This window comes from Bemisia tabaci, chromosome 2, assembly GCF_918797505.1.
Source record: "Bemisia tabaci chromosome 2, PGI_BMITA_v3".
NCBI lineage: Eukaryota > Metazoa > Arthropoda > Insecta > Hemiptera > Aleyrodidae > Bemisia > Bemisia tabaci.
In genome coordinates, this window is record NC_092794.1 from 78,130,183 (window position 1) to 78,149,531 (window position 19,349).

At 41.4% G+C, this 19,349-nt stretch overlaps 1 protein-coding gene across 2 annotated transcripts in view; it reads left to right on the plus strand.

The window, feature by feature from the left end:
• Window positions 1–14,774, plus strand: part of mask (multiple ankyrin repeats single KH domain) — a 154,367-nt gene extending 139,593 nt beyond the window's left edge. Inside the window, exons 33-34 of one of the 2 annotated variants that reach the window (XR_011899182.1) lie at window positions 456–1,320; window positions 14,614–14,774. Coding sequence is in view for 1 of the 2 variants with exons in the window: in XM_072296328.1 (XP_072152429.1) it covers window positions 456–1,243 (788 nt within the window). In the remaining variant the exon portion in view is untranslated. Of the gene's footprint in view, window positions 1–455; window positions 1,325–14,613 lie in introns of those variants that run through there. The other variant, XM_072296328.1, reaches the window with a different exon arrangement.
• The last annotated feature ends 4,575 nt before the right edge of the window (window positions 14,775–19,349 follow it).

A 19,349-nucleotide genomic window follows, 5' to 3' on the forward strand; every position in this document is an offset into this window, starting at 1 on the left:
GTACCCTGGTACCTGGGTGGGCGAGCGACAATGCGTAAGCGGTGGCATGGTTCGATTGACAGAGGAGTGGGGAACGTTCAGACGTAGGGGAAAGGTTCAGGCTGAACCGTTCAGCACAGCGCAGCGTCAGTCACCGGGTGGGGAAGAGAGGCGGGGAGGGGACACTTCCCCTCGAGTGAAATAGAAAAAGGTAGAATCGCTGAAAGTCTGAATCCTTCAAAGTTTATATTAATGATACTGTTATAATGATATTGGATAATAATTATTTCGTTACTGTATTAAACGTCCCTTCAGGTGGGGTCAGATCCATCCAGGTGTACTAGTGAAGGTTTTTGAATTAAACCTTTCATAATATAGCTCTCAAATCTCACTCAATAATTTTACATTAAAATATAATAAATGTATCAATTGGTCTCATTTTTCTCGTAAAATTGATAGAAGATGTATTTTTACAGGCGCTGAGAAGAGAAATGCAGACTGTGTGACTGCATCAAACACTAAAACTACTATGCTTTATACCACTGCTATAATTTCTAGTGGCCGAACAACCAAAACAACAGCAACCCATACTCAAACCACTGTCACTACGACCTTTGCTGCCAAGCTTTCATCAGAACCTAATGCTCGTTCAAACTCTGTGATACCGGTGACTTCCAACTCCCAAGTGCCAAAATCTCAACCTTCCATTCCACCTAGCACAACATCCTCTAAAACGGTGCCAGGAATTGGCAGGCCCATATCTTTGGTGACACCGATGCCTGTCCTACCACCACAACAGCCCCAGCTTGCTCAACAGCAACAAGCTAAGCAGCAGCTGAGGCAACAGCAGGCAGTGCAGCAACAGGGACAGCAGCAGGCAGTTCAACAACAGGGGCAGCAACAGGCATTACAGCAACAGGGGCAGCAGCCGGTAGTGCAGCAACAGGGACAGCAGCCGGCAGTACAGCAACAGGTACAACATCATCAACAACAGATTGTACAGCAACCACAACCAATACAACAGCAGCATCAACAGGTATTGCTGCAGCAACAGCAGATGCATAATTTGCAACAGCAACAGTTGCAACACAACAACAACAACAACAACAACAACAACAACAACAACAACAACAACAACAACAACATCATCATCATCATCATCATCATCATCATAGACACCAACTACAACAACAACAACACCAGCAGCAATTACAACAATCAATGCAACAGCAAACTCAAACAGCCCCTCCTCAACACTCGGTAACAAATTCTGGCTCATCTCCAGGAGGATCGTTAAGCTGCCCGCCTGAGTATTCGCTCTTTAACGACTCATTCTCTAAGGTAAGTCTATCTTGAACTTCATATTATATTTCTCAGCGCATATTCTACAGGGTGTCCAGGAGTTAACGTACTTAACTCTCAGGATCGATTTTTCGGCTCAAAATGTGACTATGTTTTCCTGTACACATATGCCCGAAAACGCAATTGTCTAAAAACGCGTCATTTCGACGCAACAGAGCTTCGAAAGAGTTTCAGATTTTCGAAGCTCCTTGCTGAGAAGGAAATTTTTACTGCAGGGACTGTAAGAAAGTTGTCTACGGAGCAAAAGGCTTCGAAAATCCCGAAGCTATCGCGACGGAATCATCCCTCAGAGTTTTGAAGCCCCTTGTTCTGTAGGCAATTTTCTTACAGTCCCTGCAGCAAAAATTGCCTACTCAGCAAGGAGCTTCGAAAATCTGAAACTCTTTCGAAGCTCTGTTGCGTCGAAATGACGCAATTCTGGACAATTGTATGCAGTACTTCGGAGCCCTGATTTTTTGCGCTCTTTCACGTGTTGTAATCCGTTTTTCCAAATATCATTTACCAAAAGAGTTATCGCATTTTTGAAATTCAGGAATGCTCATTACGTCATTTCCCAAAGACATACGTCCTTGAAAGTACAAAAAATGAACTGCGCTAAAAAATACCCCCCCTACACCAAGTTTCAGCTACTTACGACAAAATAAGGAGGAGTTATATCAATTTGAAAGAAAGAAAATGGCAACGTTGGAAGCGCATAGCTCACTTATGAAGTGTTTTCGGGCATATGTGTATAGGAAAAAATAGTCATATTTTGAGCTGAAAAATCGATCCTGAGAGTTAAGTACGTTAACTTCTGGACACCCTGTATTTTTTATGTAGGGACATTGTTGCACTCCTCTGTTTCAAATGATCTGTGTTTTTACTGAAAACATTCAATACAGACTGTAGCGATTTTTTTAAAGAAACTCCTCAAAGCACCCTGCACCCTTCTTATGAAGATGTGTACCAAGATCAATTTTTAATTTTTTTATTGTCTTAAATCAACCGTTAATGGATGCTGATCAAAAGTCATCATTGTGCCAACTTCTTACAAAGCATTGCTCTCTCACAATCCATGAAAAATTTTTCAACAATTCCTTGCGTCAATAAAGGTAGTACAGTTCTCGAGTATGGTTCGGGTCGGTCGAGTGAGAGTAAATCACGTAAGCAGGAAAACCGATTAGCCTCCGAGTGACAGTCTTATCTTGGATTCCATACGTCTTTTCTTTTTACCATCCAAATTATTTTCTTTCTCTCTTACCCACTCAATTGTCCTTACCAGACGGACACACACTGCGTTTTTATTTTAGCTGGCCTGCTCTAGAAATTACCCAAACTTCAATAGCGTCCCGTGCCAAAACAGTGGCTTGTAGAAAGTTGGTACAAGGATGACTTCTGATTTACATCCATAGACGAGTTCAAAACAATAAAAAAATGTAATACCAATCGTGGTACACATCCTCATGAGAGGTGTGCAGGGTCTGTTTCATTCAGTTTAAGGAAGGTGCTTTATTGCTCATCATATTTACACAGTTCAATAGGCAAAGCAGCAATTAAAAGCATGCAGCAATGCCAGTAGAGCACCGAATCAAGAGAGGATTGAGTCTAAAGTCCCTGAGTTTGGAGCCTGGAATCACAGCACCAAACAGTAAAAATTACAGTCAATTCCAAATTAAGTGAGTGTAAACTTGCTGATTCAATTCTAGGTGCTCTGTCACCAGCAACAAATTAAATTAGCATCTAGTTTGATCAAATCAAATCAGGCTACTCAGTACGAATGCAGCTATTATGTGATTTACCACTACTATCGTCTCAGCTGCAAAAGCTGTCCATGAGCTTGGGAGTTGATTTTAGATGGAACTTGCAACACCATAAAAAATTTGCTACCATATTTTCTACCATATAGTCTTGCATTTTAAGCAAACTTGAACCAAAGATGGGTTACCTTCTATGTTTGGTCCGAAATTCATGTACAGAGAGTAGCACTGCCCTGTTTCTCATATAACCTGAGCTTCAATTCAAGTATATTCTCACCAGATTTTATGCCAATAATAGGGTGGCAAGTCCTTGAAAAGCTGTGGAAAACCTGGGAAAGGTAGGGTATTTTGGCCAACCCTGGAAAGTCAGGGAATTTTCAATGAAAATAAGGAAAATGAGATTGGATGATGAGCCGGAATTCATGAAAAGATGAAGCGAAGTATGTGAATTTTATAAGTTAATTAGAATGAAAAATCATGACACCGAAGTGGGGAGATGCAGAGGCAACCTGTAGCGTGTGCGTTGTGTGATCCCCTCCCTAGGATGTTTCTAATATTTTATTTTAATGTTCGAATTCGAAGGAGGTCCTGGTCTTAAAAATTGATGTGTGGATAGATTAGAAGCCTAGTACAAGGAAAAAATTTAGAAACAATTTATTCCCGGTGCTCAAACGACTTGAGTGACACAGGTTGAAATTGGGGGAGTTTAGGTAAAATAACACCGTTTCCCCCGGGAAAACGCCGCATCACGGCGCCTTTGAGCGAAAATTTCGTCCATTTGGTCGTATCTGCGATACAAAAGCCGCAAAATACCCGAGAATGGCGCGCGTGACGAGAGACACAGGAAGCAAAACGGGTACGCTTTAGTGCAACGCGCAAGCGTCCTCTGCACTGCTTCCGCTACATGCCGTACGCACGCACCAAGCTTACGCGGGCCCGAAAGTTCCCGTCTGCAACACAGCATTATGAGTTGACTTGGATCCACTACAACGTTTAAAAATAGTTGGAATGTACGTATATAAAAACATCAAAAAGACACAGTTTCCTAGTAAAATGTTGGATATACTAGCTGCTTCAGCTCGCTACGCTCGCTTGCGCCCTCTAGCCAAGGGCTTCGCCCCGCGAAGCGAGCCGAATTTTGCTACTACAGGCAATTAGAGGACTCCCCGGACGCAAAATGATAAATACAAAAACAAAGAATAAGAAACTAATAATGATAACCTACTTCTAGAAAAAGAAACATCCTTGAAAATTAAAAAACATTCTTAGAAGAGAAAATCAAAACACTTTGTGAAAATTTAACGGTGCGAAAGGGTGAAGATTAATCACCAATTCTCTAGGAAGAACACACGAGCTGCTGTAAAAAAGTTAATTATTGATAAAACCTGTGCTGCCGTAAAAAGGAAAATTATACCCTGAAAAATACTCATCAAAATTAAATAATTTTAATGTGAAAAAAAAACCAAAGACAAAATCAAGAAAGCAAAACTCTAGACGCACTAATAAGAAACCTGGACAAACCGAGAACTGTTATAAGCAATACGACGGAGGAAATGCGTAGCAAGTGTTCCGAGTCAGACGGCATAATGAAGGGAGTGATAGTGCCATAGGACCCATGCCAGAGTAGGAGGGTGATACGTGTGGTGAGCAGGTAGGAATGGGTTTACGTGGAGAGGGAAACGGAAAATCAGAGGGTGGGAGGTCCCCCAACCTTATGACTCGTCCAGCGGCAAAGACGCAAATATTTTGTTATCATATCGAGGTAAATTTTGCATCATCGGTCGCGCAAATCGAAAAACCAAGGGGTGCTGGCACATCTAGAGCCTACGAGCTTTCATTTAAAACAAATCCTAGGCAAATCAGTTCAGTAGTTTCCGAGATCGAATTAGCACAAACTGTCCAAGCTGAAGGAGGACAAAAAAAGCCTTAGGATATTAAATATACAGATATGGGAAAATCAATTTCAACAAAGAAACCAATTCAAAGTTAATCAACTAAATCAAATATTTAACAGCTTACTTAAAGTTTAAAACCTCAAAATGTTTGTCAGACCTTTTTTTCTTTTATTATTGTATGGTTTGTTGACCTCGGCTACGACTTATAAGAGATCATAAAAATAGAGCTCTTTCATGTGTCAGGAGTTGGCGATTGATGTACTGGTTCCTTTGTAAAACTCCACGTGAAACACGATGGTTTCACTGGAATTCTCTGAATCAAACCCCAAAATAGAAAGAAAAAAAAACGCTCTAAGTTGAGGCCATTGCCCCGCTATCCTGACAGTTTACCTCTGCATCCAAGCCAAGCTTTATCTTTAGCCTATATACAGGGTGGCCCAGACCTACCGTACCAGGCCTTTTTTTCGGTTAATTTGGGTCGTACGAAGTCCAGGATCGCGGAGTTGAGTAGGGAATCGACCCCAAAGAATCCGAATTTCATGATCTCAGAGCCCCCCTGGCGGCCCTTGGGGGGTAAAAGGGGGGTCCGTACTTCAAAAGTCAGGGTTAATGTCAAAATTTTGAAATTATTTCATCGGAATCAGAACGTACGGAAAAGTTTAGCTTAAATCGACACCAAGAAATTCAAAATCGGCCCACCCGTGTCCAAAATACCGACCCCTGAAGGCGGGGGACAGAGCCCCCTTTCAAAAAAATTCAAGTTCGCTAAATTGACGTGGAGACTCGGAAAAATGTGTATTCATGGGTAATCGACCCCGAGGAATCCGAATTTGAGGGTCCCGTTGTCCACAGAGACTTTTCTGATGGGGCACAGGGGCAACCTCCACACCGGTTAAATTTGAAAGTTCAGAGTCCCCCTGGGCCCCATCAGAAAAGTCTCTGTGGACAACGGGACCCTCAAATTCGGATTCCTCGGGGTCGATTACCCATGAATACACATTTTTCCGAGTCTCCACGTCAATTTAACGAACTTGAATTTTTTTGAAAGAGGGGCTCTGTCCCCCGCCTTCAGGGGTCGATATTTTGGACACGGGTGGGCCGATTTTGGATTTCTTGGTGTCGATTTAAGCTAAAATTTTCCGGCGGTGTTAAATCTCATTGAACACCGGAAAATATGTGAAGGATGCATTCATTAAAATCCCCCCCCTTTTCCCCTAAATTTTAAGAATTTTGTATTCAGATGCAAGCAGATCTAAGATTTTTTTTTTTAAAGAACCCCGCACAGAGCATGGGCTCACGTCTTTTTAATTCATTAATTTATATCAATGAAGTTTCATACGATTATATGTTGCCAATGTGAATAAATATCGGGGGAAAATGTACGTAAAATGAGGGGGGGGGGGGATAGTGATCGGAACTGCTTGATTTATAAATGCGGATGAAGAATTAAAAATAAAATGTTACGTGATGATGCGGAAAATAAAAAGTCGAGGATCGAACCCGGGACATCACTATCATGGAACCAGTACGTGTGCAGTAGGGCTCCGGACTCCGCTGAAACCTTCACGCCGATAAAGCGGTACAGGAGGCTGCTTCAGTGTTGCCACGCGCCGCACGACCAAATCACACGCCGAAAACGCAACTTTTGGGAATTTTTTACGCCCTTCCTATTGCGCATTCAGGAAAACGGCTCAGCTTAACCTCTAGAATTGGTCCATAGAGTCTGTAAAAAAAAATTCAGCCCAATCGGAGGCGGCAGGTCCGTAAGTTCCCCTTGTGAGTGTAAACAATGCGACATCGTAGTTACCTGGTGGGGAGAGGGGGTTTCCTGGCCGAAGTGCTCGAGCAAGGTAAGGCGACGGCGACGCGGTGCGCCCATTTACCTCCGCCGCACAGAAAATAGTCCGGGTTCAATCGCGAATATCTCAGCTTCTACTCGTAAAAGTGAGCTAATTTTTTGGCTTTCCCTTAATTATGAACTTTATAACAATCTATTAAAGTTTCATCAACTTTCATCGAGAGCCGCTGAGCCCATGCTCTGTACGGGGTTCTTTGTCATTGGTTTTGCTTTAATCAAGGGCCGCGAGCGGAGGACTCTGCAAAACTTCGCCGGTGCGCAAACTCGAAGACGTGGTATTGGGGTGATTCGTGATTCCTCCGCCGCGAAGGAACGCGTGGCCGAGGCATTGGTACGAACTCTCGTTAGTGTGAGTTCTCCAAATGAGGGATTCACCTCCGGCTCCTGGACGTGAAACCTTCGCGCTGCTTAAAATCGACGAGCGGCAATTATGCGCGGCCGGACCCGCTTTTCTAGAAAATTCCTGGACACCTAGACTAGCGGCGGCTCAAAGGCATAACAAGAGCTCAACTTTGGGCCTGACATAGGCCGTAGGGGTGGCGCGGTGAGTCTTGGGGAAATCCGGCGAGAATGAGGCTCCGTTCGAGCGAGCCAAAACCTCGCGGCGAGGAATTTGGTCTATTCCTCCGCCGCGAGGAAACGCGTGGACGAGGTATTGCACCAATCCCTCTTTGGGTCATCGGCGCGTCGTGGAGGATTTCCCCAAAACATCGAGGACGAGGGTTTACGCTCGACGAGGACAGTATTTGGCCGATTTCTCTCCTTTGTTCCCCTCCGCTCGCGAACCCTGGCTTTAATTATCACGGAATAATAAAAAATAAAAACTGTTTTTACTTTTTATTTTCCTTTTAATTTGTTTTTTTTTATCTATTTTAATTTAAAACGTAGCATTACCTACAAAATTGTGGTAAACGTAACTTCAAAACCACGATTTAAACTTTTCAGATAATTTGATTTTTTTTATTCAAGAGCACAAAGTAAAAAAGTCTCGTAACATTTGTTTTCATACAGTTAGAGTTCAGTACAAAATACTTACTTATGAACGCTGACAAAGCAGAGTTCTCAAGAAAAGGTGCTAAATAACGCGAAGCGGCCGCAAGTGCATGCGCAAAGAATCGGTTCACGCGGACGAATCACCCATCAATCATCGGCATTCGGCATTAATCCCGAAACAGCGCGAAAATTTGAATTACGGCGTTCGTTGCCGCGGAATGTTCGCTTTGCTTTTTCCGACCTCGCGCTTCATTTTGTTAAGCGAAGCAAGTGCGTAGCTTCGCGGACCCCTAGTATATTTGCTCTCCATCTTTCTATGATAAGTATGACTTGCTGCAGAGGTGGGCTCTCAGGATAGCGTGGCGTATATCCCCAATTAAGACATCAACTTTGAGAGCTTTTTTCAGTTTTGGAGTTTGTTGTAGAGGAAACCCGTAAAGCCATCGTGTTACTTGCAAAATTTTACGTAGGAGTCTGTACTTAAATCGCCAACTCCTGACACATGCAAGAACTCCAGTGTTCTCCGATGTTATCCTCCTGTTGTGCGCTAAAATCATTTTAATTTTGCGTTCAGCATGATCAGACTAGTGCCTGGATCATCTATTTTTCGAAAGTAAATGACCATGTGGATGGGCCAGAGTCTAGAAATGAAAATGGCAAATCCATATGTTGAAAGAAATGGTTGAGGAGAGGTCTGGCATTACTGAGCATTCTTCGGCGTAGGTACACATTGAGGCGGACCTGTCACATTGGGGCCCCAGAAGATAACCTATAGGTCATCACAGACCTCAATAAGTTTCGCAGATTTAACAAGGATGCAGCCAGCTAGTGTTGCACTCAGTAAGGTATCAAACCACTTATGGTTCATCCTATGTAAGTGAAAGTTTGGTCATCTTAGCATTTTTTGATAAAAATATTTCATCAGATCGTAACAGAGTCCTTGTTCACAACATGAAACACTATGTAGGGTTACCTAATCCGCCTGTCCGCCAGAACGTACAATTTAACTGATGTTTAGGGCAACATTTGAAGACAATTTTCATGATCTCTTACAAGTCGCAGCCAAAGTCAATGAAACCATACAATAATAAAAAAAAAAAGTCTGACAAACAATTTGAGGCTTTAAACTTTAAAGTAAGCTGTTAAATATTTGATTTAGTTAACTTTAAGTTAGTTTCTTTGTTGAATTTGATTTTCCCGCATGTATCCAATATTTTACTAAGAAAATGTGTCATTTTGATGTTTTCATACATACAGGGTTATCCAAAAGTCACTGACCACCCCTGTAACTTTTTTCCTAATTGAGATAGAAGTTTGAAACTTTGGCAATGTTCCTCAGTCTGAAGTAGCAACTTTTCGGTCCCTCCAGAATTTTGGAGGGCGGGGGCTAACTTTTTTTGTTCAAACGGCAACCCCCCCTTTGTGATACCTCATTCCAAAGATAATAAAAAAGAAAATTTTTGGTGCAAACCGCAGGTCAAAATGTTGAGTTTTGACAACGGTCAAAGTTCAAAATGGCGGAAATCTGTCATCTCCGTTGTGTATTGATGGACTGGCGTTAAACTCGGAATCCTAGGGTATTTCGAGACGAGAAAAACGATTCTGGCATTGGTTTTCCAGAAAAGTCAGTCTTTTTCAAAATGGCGGCCTAGAGCGGGAAGTGGATATTTAGGCTGCTTATCGTTGGATTTGTATGAAACTTTGTATCCGGAGGTATTTCGGCACGAGAAGAACGAATCTTTCATTGGATATCTGAAATTCCGACAAATTTCAAAATGGCGGCGAAAAAATGGCGGGAAATCAGTTTTACAGCTGTTAACCGATGGATTTGCATGAAATTCGATATCGAGTAATCAGTAATTTAAGAATCTAATGAAAGATTCCTTTTTATCGAGCCAAAAACCACCAGGATATCGAATTTCTTGCAAATCCATCAGTAACCAGCCGTAAAACTGATTTCTCGCCATTTTTCCGCCGCCATTATAAAGAGGTTGTTCCATCCCCCATTAGATTTGGCCCCCTATCAGATATGATCCATCTTTTCAGGAGTGATACAGTAGCATGCGAGACGTTCAAATATGGCGGTCATTTTGACTTAGGCCCCCCAGAGAGGGGGGGCGGGGGGTCAAAGTCAAAACCTTCAACTGCCTATAACTTTTGAGCGAAAAATCGGATTGAGTTGAACTTTTTTTTAAATGAAAGATCTCAAAAAGATCTATCTGCTGATACCAGAAAAATTGAAAAAAAGTTAAATTTAATGCAAATTTTTAGCAATTTTTCAATTTTTTAGGGGACAAAATTTTCAATATTGTCGTGTTTCGGCACCGCGCAATGACTCTACTAAAACAAAAAACAGGTTTATAGATTCTACACTTAATTTCCTACAAGATGCGAAAAACCGCATCTTGGGGAAACGTTTAGATCGCGAGCTATGGCTCGTCAGAGTTAGCCCCGCGCTGAGCGCGCGCGCCCTACGCTGTTCGCATATCCTCTGCGCGTCTGCCACCGATCCTGTTGCCCCTCCTCCCCCTTCCTAAATGCAAATTAACATTCTACTACCCAGCTTTCGTATAAATCTGCGTTATAGGTACGTGAAAATTTCAGCAAGTTCGTGATTTCCAGTGGAATTGATGCTTTATTTCGCTCCCCCCCCCCCCAACCCGGCCACTGTGCTCCAAATATTGTGCAAAAAAGAAATATATAAACTTTCTTGTTTCATGTTTTTGCTGATGTAGCACCCTGTGACTACGAGATCGAATTGAGGTAATTTTTTATCCCACCTCCCAACCACTTTTCGGTGTATTGAGCGTTTACCATTCATGAGAGGCGGACATTATTATGGGTATTCATAATAGGCTGCTGAGGAATTAAAAAAATATTTCGCACGATTTTTCTCCACATAGCTTTGAGAAATATAAAATGATTTCGTTGTTGGCAGGGGCACACTTCAGTGCCAGTGGCCGGGTTGGGGGGGGGGGGGGGGAGCGAAATAAAGCATCAATTCCACTGGAAATCACGAACTTGCTGAAATTTTCACGTACCTATAACGCAGATTTATACGAAAGCTGGGTAGTAGAATGTTAATTTGCATTTAGGAAGGGGGAGGAGGGGCAACAGGATCGGTGGCAGACGCGCAGAGGATATGCGAACAGCGTAGGGCGCGCGCGCTCAGCGCGGGGCTAACTCTGACGAGCCATAGCTCGCGATCTAAACGTTTCCCCAAGATGCGGTTTTTCGCATCTTGTAGGAAATTAAGTGTAGAATCTATAAACCTGGTTTTTGTTTTAGTAGAGTCATTGCGCGGTGCCGAAACACGACAATATTGAAAATTTTGTCCCCTAAAAAATTGAAAAATTGCTAAAAATTTGCATTAAATTTAACTTTTTTTCAATTTTTCTGGTATCAGCAGATAGATCTTTTTGAGATCTTTCATTTAAAAAAAAGTTCAACTCAATCCGATTTTTCGCTCAAAAGTTATAGGCAGTTGAAGGTTTTGACTTTGACCCCCCGCCCCCCCTCTCTGGGGGGGCCTAAGTCAAAATGACCGCCATATTTGAACGTCTCGCATGCTACTGTATCACTCCTGAAAAGATGGATCATATCTGATAGGGGGCCAAATCTAATGGGGGATGGAACAACCTCTTTGTTGGAATTTCAGATATCCAATGAAAGATTCGTTCTTCTCGTGCCGAAATACCTCCGGATACAAAGTTTCATACAAATCCAACGATAAGCAGCCTAAATATCCACTTCCCGCTCTAGGCCGCCATTTTGACCGCCGCCATTTTGAAAAAGACTGACTTTTCTGGAAAACCAATACCAGAATCGATTTTCTCGTCTCGAAATACCGTAGGATTTCGAGTTTAACGCCAATCCATCAATACACAACGGAGATGACAGATTTCCGCCATTTTGAACTTTGACCGGCCGCCATTTTATCAAAACTCAACATTTTGACCTGCGGTTTGCGCTAAAAATTTTCTTTCTTACTATCTTTCGAATGAGGTATCACAAAGGGGGGGGGGTTGCCGTTTGAAAAAAAAAGTTTGCCCCCCCCTCCCCTTAGGGGGGCCGCCCCCCAAAATTCTGGGGGGACCGAAAAGTTGCTACTTCAGACTGAGGAACATTGCCAAAGTTTCAAACTTCTATCTCAATTAGGAAAAAAGTTACAGGGGTGGTCAGTGACTTTTGGATAACCCTGTATACATTCCAACTATTTTCTAACGTTATAGTGGATCCAAGTCAACTCAAAATGATGTGTTGCAGACGGGAACTTTCGGGCCCGCGTAAGCTTGGTGCGTGCGTACGGCATGTAGCGGAAGCAGTGCAGAGGACGCTTGCGCGTTGCACTAAAGCGTACCCGTTTTGCTTCCTGTGTCTCTCGTCACGCGCGCCATTCTCGGGTATTTTGCGGCATTTGTATCGCAGATACGACCGAATGGACGAAATTTTCGTTCTCAGGCGCCGTGATGTGACGTTTTCCCGAGGGAAACGGTGTTATTTTACCTAAAATCCTCCAATTTCAATCTGTGTCACTCAAGTCGTTTGAGCACTGGGAATAAATTGTTTCTAATTTTTTTCCTTGTACTAGGCTTCTAATCTATCCATACATCAACTTTTAAGACCAGGACCTTCTTTGAATTCGAAAATTTAACAAATCAGAAACACCCTACCCCTCCCTTTTCCTAAGACCATCCTCTTTCCAATCGTGTTGCTTGGGGAACAAAGGAAGTGAAGGAAGGAGGTTTGCGGGTGCCCTCCTCCACATAGGTCGTTGATGTCAAAGATGACAACCTTGTCTCCTACATGCTGTATAGAGTGCAACGGAAGTGACGGAATGTTGCTAATCCTTCGAGTTGTAGATATTCTGCAAGACAATTTGCGATCATTGGCTTAAAGCTAAAATAATCTTACAAACGATTACTAAGTTTTGGAAGGATATGAGCACATCTCAATGATATTTTAAAAAGGAAAGCTCTAAGCAGCCCGGTAAGCATCCGAAACACTGTGGCATGCAACGTGTAAAATTGAAAAATAAGTGCTAGGCGACTATCTTGGAAACTCGTGGTTAAAACAAGAGGACGCATTACAGATACACTTGGGTCCTGATTGAATTTTGGTCTTGGCATTTCAAATTCCATTCCCACCAAAGTCCATGCTGGCAGCCCAAAATACACCACCGTGGTAATTTTTGGACATTAGCAGCAATTCCTCTGTACTGTGCTGATATTATTCGAAATTCTTCTTCCTGTTTGAAACTGCACACAGGGTGTTCCAAAAGTCCTCCCTCCCCTCTAACTTTTGAAAGATTACAGATGGAAAAACGAAACTTTCGGAATATTTCTATCTCAAAGAGGACTATTTTTTAGGATGGTCAGGGGGGGCGGGGGGCCCCCTTTGTTTTTCAAAAAGGAACCCCTATCTTGTGATACATTATTGGAAAGTACATTGAAAACTACGAATTTTGGGGCAAACCGCAGATCAATATCTTGATCTTTGGCCGAGTTATGATGGGTCAAAGGTCAAATTTGACGTATTCTCAAAACATCATAACTCCTGTTCAAATTATTGTAAAGAAAAAATAAAACGGAAAAATTCTCCAAATTTAAAGCAATTTTAAGTGAAAATCGCAGAAATCACCTCAAACTAATTTTAAAGGGGTGGGGGGTTCGGGCCCCCAAATACTCCAGTTCGTAGGTCATACAATTTTCCCGCGAAATGAGCCAATTTCTCCTAACTTTGCCTCAACATTATCTCAGTAAGTTCAAAATCACTTCAACAATACGTTTTCAAGTCCCCAAATTTCGGCAAAAGTTAAAGAAAAAACGGTCAAACTTAATTGCCTTAATTTTCGTTTTTTTTAAACTTTTGCTGAAATTTAGGGACTTAGAAACGTAATGTTGAAGTGATTTTGAACTTACTAAGATAATGTTGAGGCAAAGTTACGAGAAATTGGCTCATTTCGCGGGAAAATCGTATGACCTTTGACCTGAAGTATTTGGGGGTCCGACCCCCCCCCCCCTTTCAAATTAGTTTGAGGTGATTTCTGCGATTTTGACTTAAAAGTGCTTAAAATTTGGTGAAAACTCCCGTTTCATTTTATCTTTACAATGATTTGAACCAGAGTTATGATGTTTTGAAAATAGGTCAAATTTGACCTTTGACCTATCATAACTCGGTCAAAGATTAAGATATTGATCCTGCGGTTTGCGCCAAAATTCTTAGTTTTCAATGTACCTACTTTCCAATAATGTATCACAAGATAGGGGTTCCTTTTTGAAAAAAAAATTTGCCCCCCCCCCCCCCCCCCCCGAGGGAGAGGCAAAAATTTTGACCATCCTAAACTAAAAAATAGTCCTCTTTGAGATAGAAATATTCCGAACATTTCGTTTTTCTATCTCCGAGAGTTCAAAAGTTAGAGGGTAGGGGGAGAGCGAGACTTTTGGAACCTTCTGTATAGGTGAAATCAGTAGGTAGGAACCAAATTATAGAAGTTGGGATTGAATAAGACAAATTAAAAGTGTATTCTTCCCCAAGTCTAAATCTTTAAAACGAAGTCTTACCTTCTTTTTACATCCAGAAATTGTTTCTCAACTTGGAATTTCTGTCAGGACAGAGTGTACCTCTTGTTAAACTCAAAACTTCTCAAAACCTTTTTTTTCTCCAATTTAGCTTGGTTCCTGTCTGTTGTATTGGATCCACTTATAAATCGTATGCACCCAGCAGATAGAGATATTTGCATCACCAGGCATAAAATGTATGAGTATTTTGCATTTAATTGTTTCCCTAGGTAACACAGAAGTCTATGTGGGGTCGAGATGATGAAAATGCCAACCAACGTTGTATGAATTTTGCAACCGCAGCTGCAGCTGGTGCTTCCAATTGTTCTGCTCCAGGCCAAAGTTCCATTGGGCCTGCACCTAGATTTTTAGACGCAACTCCACCACAGGTAAGACACTCAGGCATTCGGAAGTATTGAAGGAAGTTTGCTAGCTAAGGGGTGCAGAAAATGCTGAAGCATTTTTGCTCGATGTGTATGTACATTTGACATGTTTGCATACCGTGAGGCTGATTTTTGCTTCCAAAAATTTTCTACACCCCAGTGCCAGTATTCAAGAATACTACAGAAATAACGAGGATACTAATGCAAGGACGGTGGGTGTCCTCGGTGAGGTCCTCTTCTCTCCTGAGAATGGGACTGGTTTTTAAAAATGAACCAGAACAAAGATAGCCTGGTTATGAACAATAAAAATAAACACTGTAGCTAAAGAATTTTGAAAAATTTACTTTTACTTTGCGCATACTGAACATTAAGATTAAATTTTTACCATCTTAGAGGTTTTTATGGATTCTTTAAATTCAAATCAATTTCAATATTTGTTCATTGCTATACATTAGCCATGGCAAGTTAGGCTAGGCCTAGGTCACAATGGGTATAATGAAGATTAAAAAGAACAGTTTGTTAACAGACAAGTTGGGATGTCATCTTAAGTTTTATCAAATTATCTTAGGCATTAACAATTATCTCAGGTTTTAACAAAGTATCTCAGGTTTTGACAACTTAACAAAATATCTTTATCTACAAGATTAAATGTTTGGAGCAATAGGATCGTCGCTAAATTCCTTTGAAGAGTATCGGGGACACTTCATAAGAGCCTTTTTCAGGGTGTGGCAGAATTTTCTGGGTCCGTCATTTTTTAAGATAAGCGAAAGAGGCTCAGGGAGTTGGTTTAACAGGCTGAGGGATACGCTCCGTAGAGCTAACTTTGCTTTTTTTATAGTGATCTTATCTGTTCGGTGAAAATTGTGCCTAGTGCTGTATCTGGGTCAATTCAAATAAGGGTCAAATTCCAGGTTCTATTTCCTCCCAAAATTTTTTTCTGAATTTTTGGGCAAACCAAACTTTATTTTGACTATCATTAGGTGTAGACTTAGGAAATATAGCTCGTCGAGCTTAATAGTTGGGCTTAAACCCGAATTTCCACCGTCAAGTGTATCACTTCCCAAAATGTGCCGTAATTTTGCCTGATTTCCTAAATTTTCATCTCAGAGGTGACATGTAATACTTTAAATTAAAAATTGAACACAATTGTCATAAAGGCATCGTCAAGCACTAAATTAAAGCCTAAATGAAAACATGTAGCCCTTTCATATCTCGCAGAACCAAAAAAATTAAGAAAAAATTCATCCATCATGAAAGATATCTGGAGCTTATTCTGCTTGTCTTTTAGACAGTTCCGTCTGTTTATAAAAATGCGCACTGTTTTCGTTTCACACGAGAAGAAGCTTTTATTTCTTGGAATATTGCAATACAAAACGGATCAAAAACACCGAATTTTAAAACTTCGAGTGGGCATGTACCTGCTGAAGTGGTGATAAAGCCAGGAAAAGTTTGAGGACTTACATTAACATAACAATTATACTGTTCAACTTTTTTTTAGTGTATTTTCCGCAGGAAATACACTATTGCGTTCTCCCCTGATGTCAGACCTGGACCAAAGACCATGTAATGAGCATCGATCATGGGTCGTAGATTACGAATATGCATGCCGTTCTAATTCATGTTTTTATATATATCTGTTTATTTATGTATGTATTTCCGACTCATCGTGGTTTTTCCGATTTTTGCTGGGTTATATTTCCCTTATTTTAAAAAATTTCCGGGTGAAACTCTTGGCGATGTAAAGTAGAGGAACAGGACTACCATTCTGCGAAAAAAAAAACGGAGATCGAAGTATTACATTTCGAATGGTAGGGGCGAGAAGTGGGGGGAGGTTCAATTTTGTGGGCGCAATAACTCGCGCAAATTAAAAGCTTTCCCCCCGAAATTTTTACAGAAGGAAGATCTTACTTAGTTCTAGGCTGGTATTGAATTTGAATGAAATCGGTAAAGCCGTTTATAAATGGCGAGCTTTGAAAGTTTTAGGCGGGGGGGTGTGCGGCAAAAGAGGAGGGAAGCCGCACAGTGGGTCACGACCTGAAAATTGGTGGACAAGACGCCAATGTTGTCGCACAGTGGGTCACGAACTGATAATTGGTGGACACGATGGCTATATAGTCGCACAGTGGGTTACAGACTGATAATTGGTGGACAAGACGGCAATGTTGTCGCACAGTGGGTCATGGAGATTCATCCATCGTCATTCAAGCTTGCCACAGCGTTTGTTGACATTTTTTCATATCAGATATTACATGAGGATTGTTGTTGCAATCTAGCGACATGAAGTCCTTATTCGAATAATCAATGCCTCCAACGGTGTAAACGTGAATCCAACCTCCAAAGATTGATAACTCCCCGCCTCCGCCCTTCCCTTCGGAAAATACACTCTTCCCGCGGTGGACGCGCGGGTCACTTAAAAGACGGAACAACTGAGGCCGGACACTCAAACTAAAAAACGCGCGCGTCCTGGGGGGGTCTTTGGGGTCCCCCCCCCCAAAAAAAAACCGGCGCTCCGCTTCGCTCCGCGCCGGTTCTTTATTTTATTTTATTTTCCGAAGATTTGCCAATAGTTTCGGAGTAGATTTTCGGCGCTGATCCTAAAGAACACCTCCATTTACCTCCATTGCATCAGCGCGATTTATCCTGGGAAAGTTCGGAATTTTTCCGGAGAAATCGGAATTTTCCTTAAAAATCTAGCTTTTCCAGAAGAGTCAATTTTCCGGGAGAATCTGTGCACGATGGAAAAAACCCAGGAATTTTTCGATTTCGTAGCCTAAGATACATAAGAAACCCTATTGCACCCCTATTAAAATTTCCTTTCTTTTCCTAATACCAAGGTTTTCCAGTCCAGTTTCATTAAAATCAATTAATTAGTCACCGAGATAGTGTTTTAAGCCACGGCCACCATCTTAGATTTTCGAATCTCGAAAATTTGACTAAAATTCGAGTTCCTTATTCAAAAATACCCGCGGGTACCAAGTTTCGCGTCAATCGATTGATTAGGCTCTGAGATAGCATTTTAGGCCATGTCCGCCATCTTGGATTTTTGAATTTTGAAAATTCGACTAAAAGTCGAAAGTTCGAGTTCCCCATTGAAAAATACCTCCGTGTACCAAGTTTCACTTAAATCGGTCGAAAAGAGCGCCGACAGGGCTTAAACAAACAAGTCTCAGTTGATTAGGCGCTGCGATAGCATTTTAGGTCATGTCCGCCATCTTGGATTTTCGAATTCTCAGAATTCGACTAAAAATTCGAGTTCCCCATTGAAAAATACTCCCCGGTATCAAGTTTCACTTAAATTGGTAGAAAAGAGCGTCTACAGGGCTTAAACAAGCAAGTCTCAGTTGTAACAGTTTTCCACTCTGTCCCATTAAACTGGGACACTGGGACAAGATGGAAACATATGGGACAGGATGGAACGGGACAGGATGGAACGGGACAGGATGGAACGGGACAGGATGGAATAAGCTGTTTTCTACGCTTATCTCTAACAATAAAGACAATTTTGTTGTTTTTTTTTCACGGAATATTTAGTAGCACATCCTAGAGTATCGGAATAAGAGAAAATTTTCCCTAACGCACACTTTGAAAGTATTTTACGAGCTGATATTAGTGTGTGTGTGTATGCTTGACGCCCTGTTAGTTATCTTGTATAGCATTTTGTGTGGCATCGTTAATGGCGTTAATCTTGCACAAAAATTTGCGAATTTCAGAATTTTTGCCATCTGCAACGTGTGAACTATTCAATCGAAACAAAAAAAGTTGTTTTTGGAAAAACTTCAACGTTACGGCAATCATTAAGAGCTTATTACATCGTTGCCATGTCTCTCCTGACAGTTGCTGACTGTTGCTCGGGACAATGATTCTAGCAAGTGAAAAAGTTAATGATGGAGCAAAAAAGAAATTGACATATTTTTTCTCTCAAATTCAAAAGCATTACCTATCATCTCCGATAAAGTTTTCTTATATACTCACTCTAGTTATGCTGCAACATCGATTTAAAGTCAAGAACCAGGCACGGGGGACACGTAAATTTGGGACAAATGTAGGCAATTTGCACATTCAAAGTGCTCCTAAATTTTTATTTCAGTCCAAATAAAGTGGGATTTAGCATGTAATAGTCAAAAATAGTGTGGAAAATGAGAAAAAAATTTGATCTGCCCATGTTTCTCAGATTATGACGATTAAAACAGCTCGGGACACCAAATTAGACGCTTATTTGAACTCACCCATCTATGTGTTGGGTCCATACCCTCTTGGCTCAAGTATTCAAGTTTTAAGGCCGTTTTTATTACTTCATAAGCATATGCGTTAGTTACAGCCATAACACCAAGCTTCTTAAAGAACTTCCTGCATTGGTACTTCCATGGTTTTCCTTCAATGATGCGCAAGGACCATTTTTGTAGTAGTAATATGAATCGGTCTTTTGTGAGCTCCCCCATATTGTGATGCCGTATAGAATATGGGACTTATAATTCGAATGGAAGTAGATCATGAAGGCCCTTTTATCCATGATCTACTCTAGGTTTCTGATGATAATTATTTGTTTGGCTCAGTCTCTTTCTAATGTAGCCCACATGCATTGC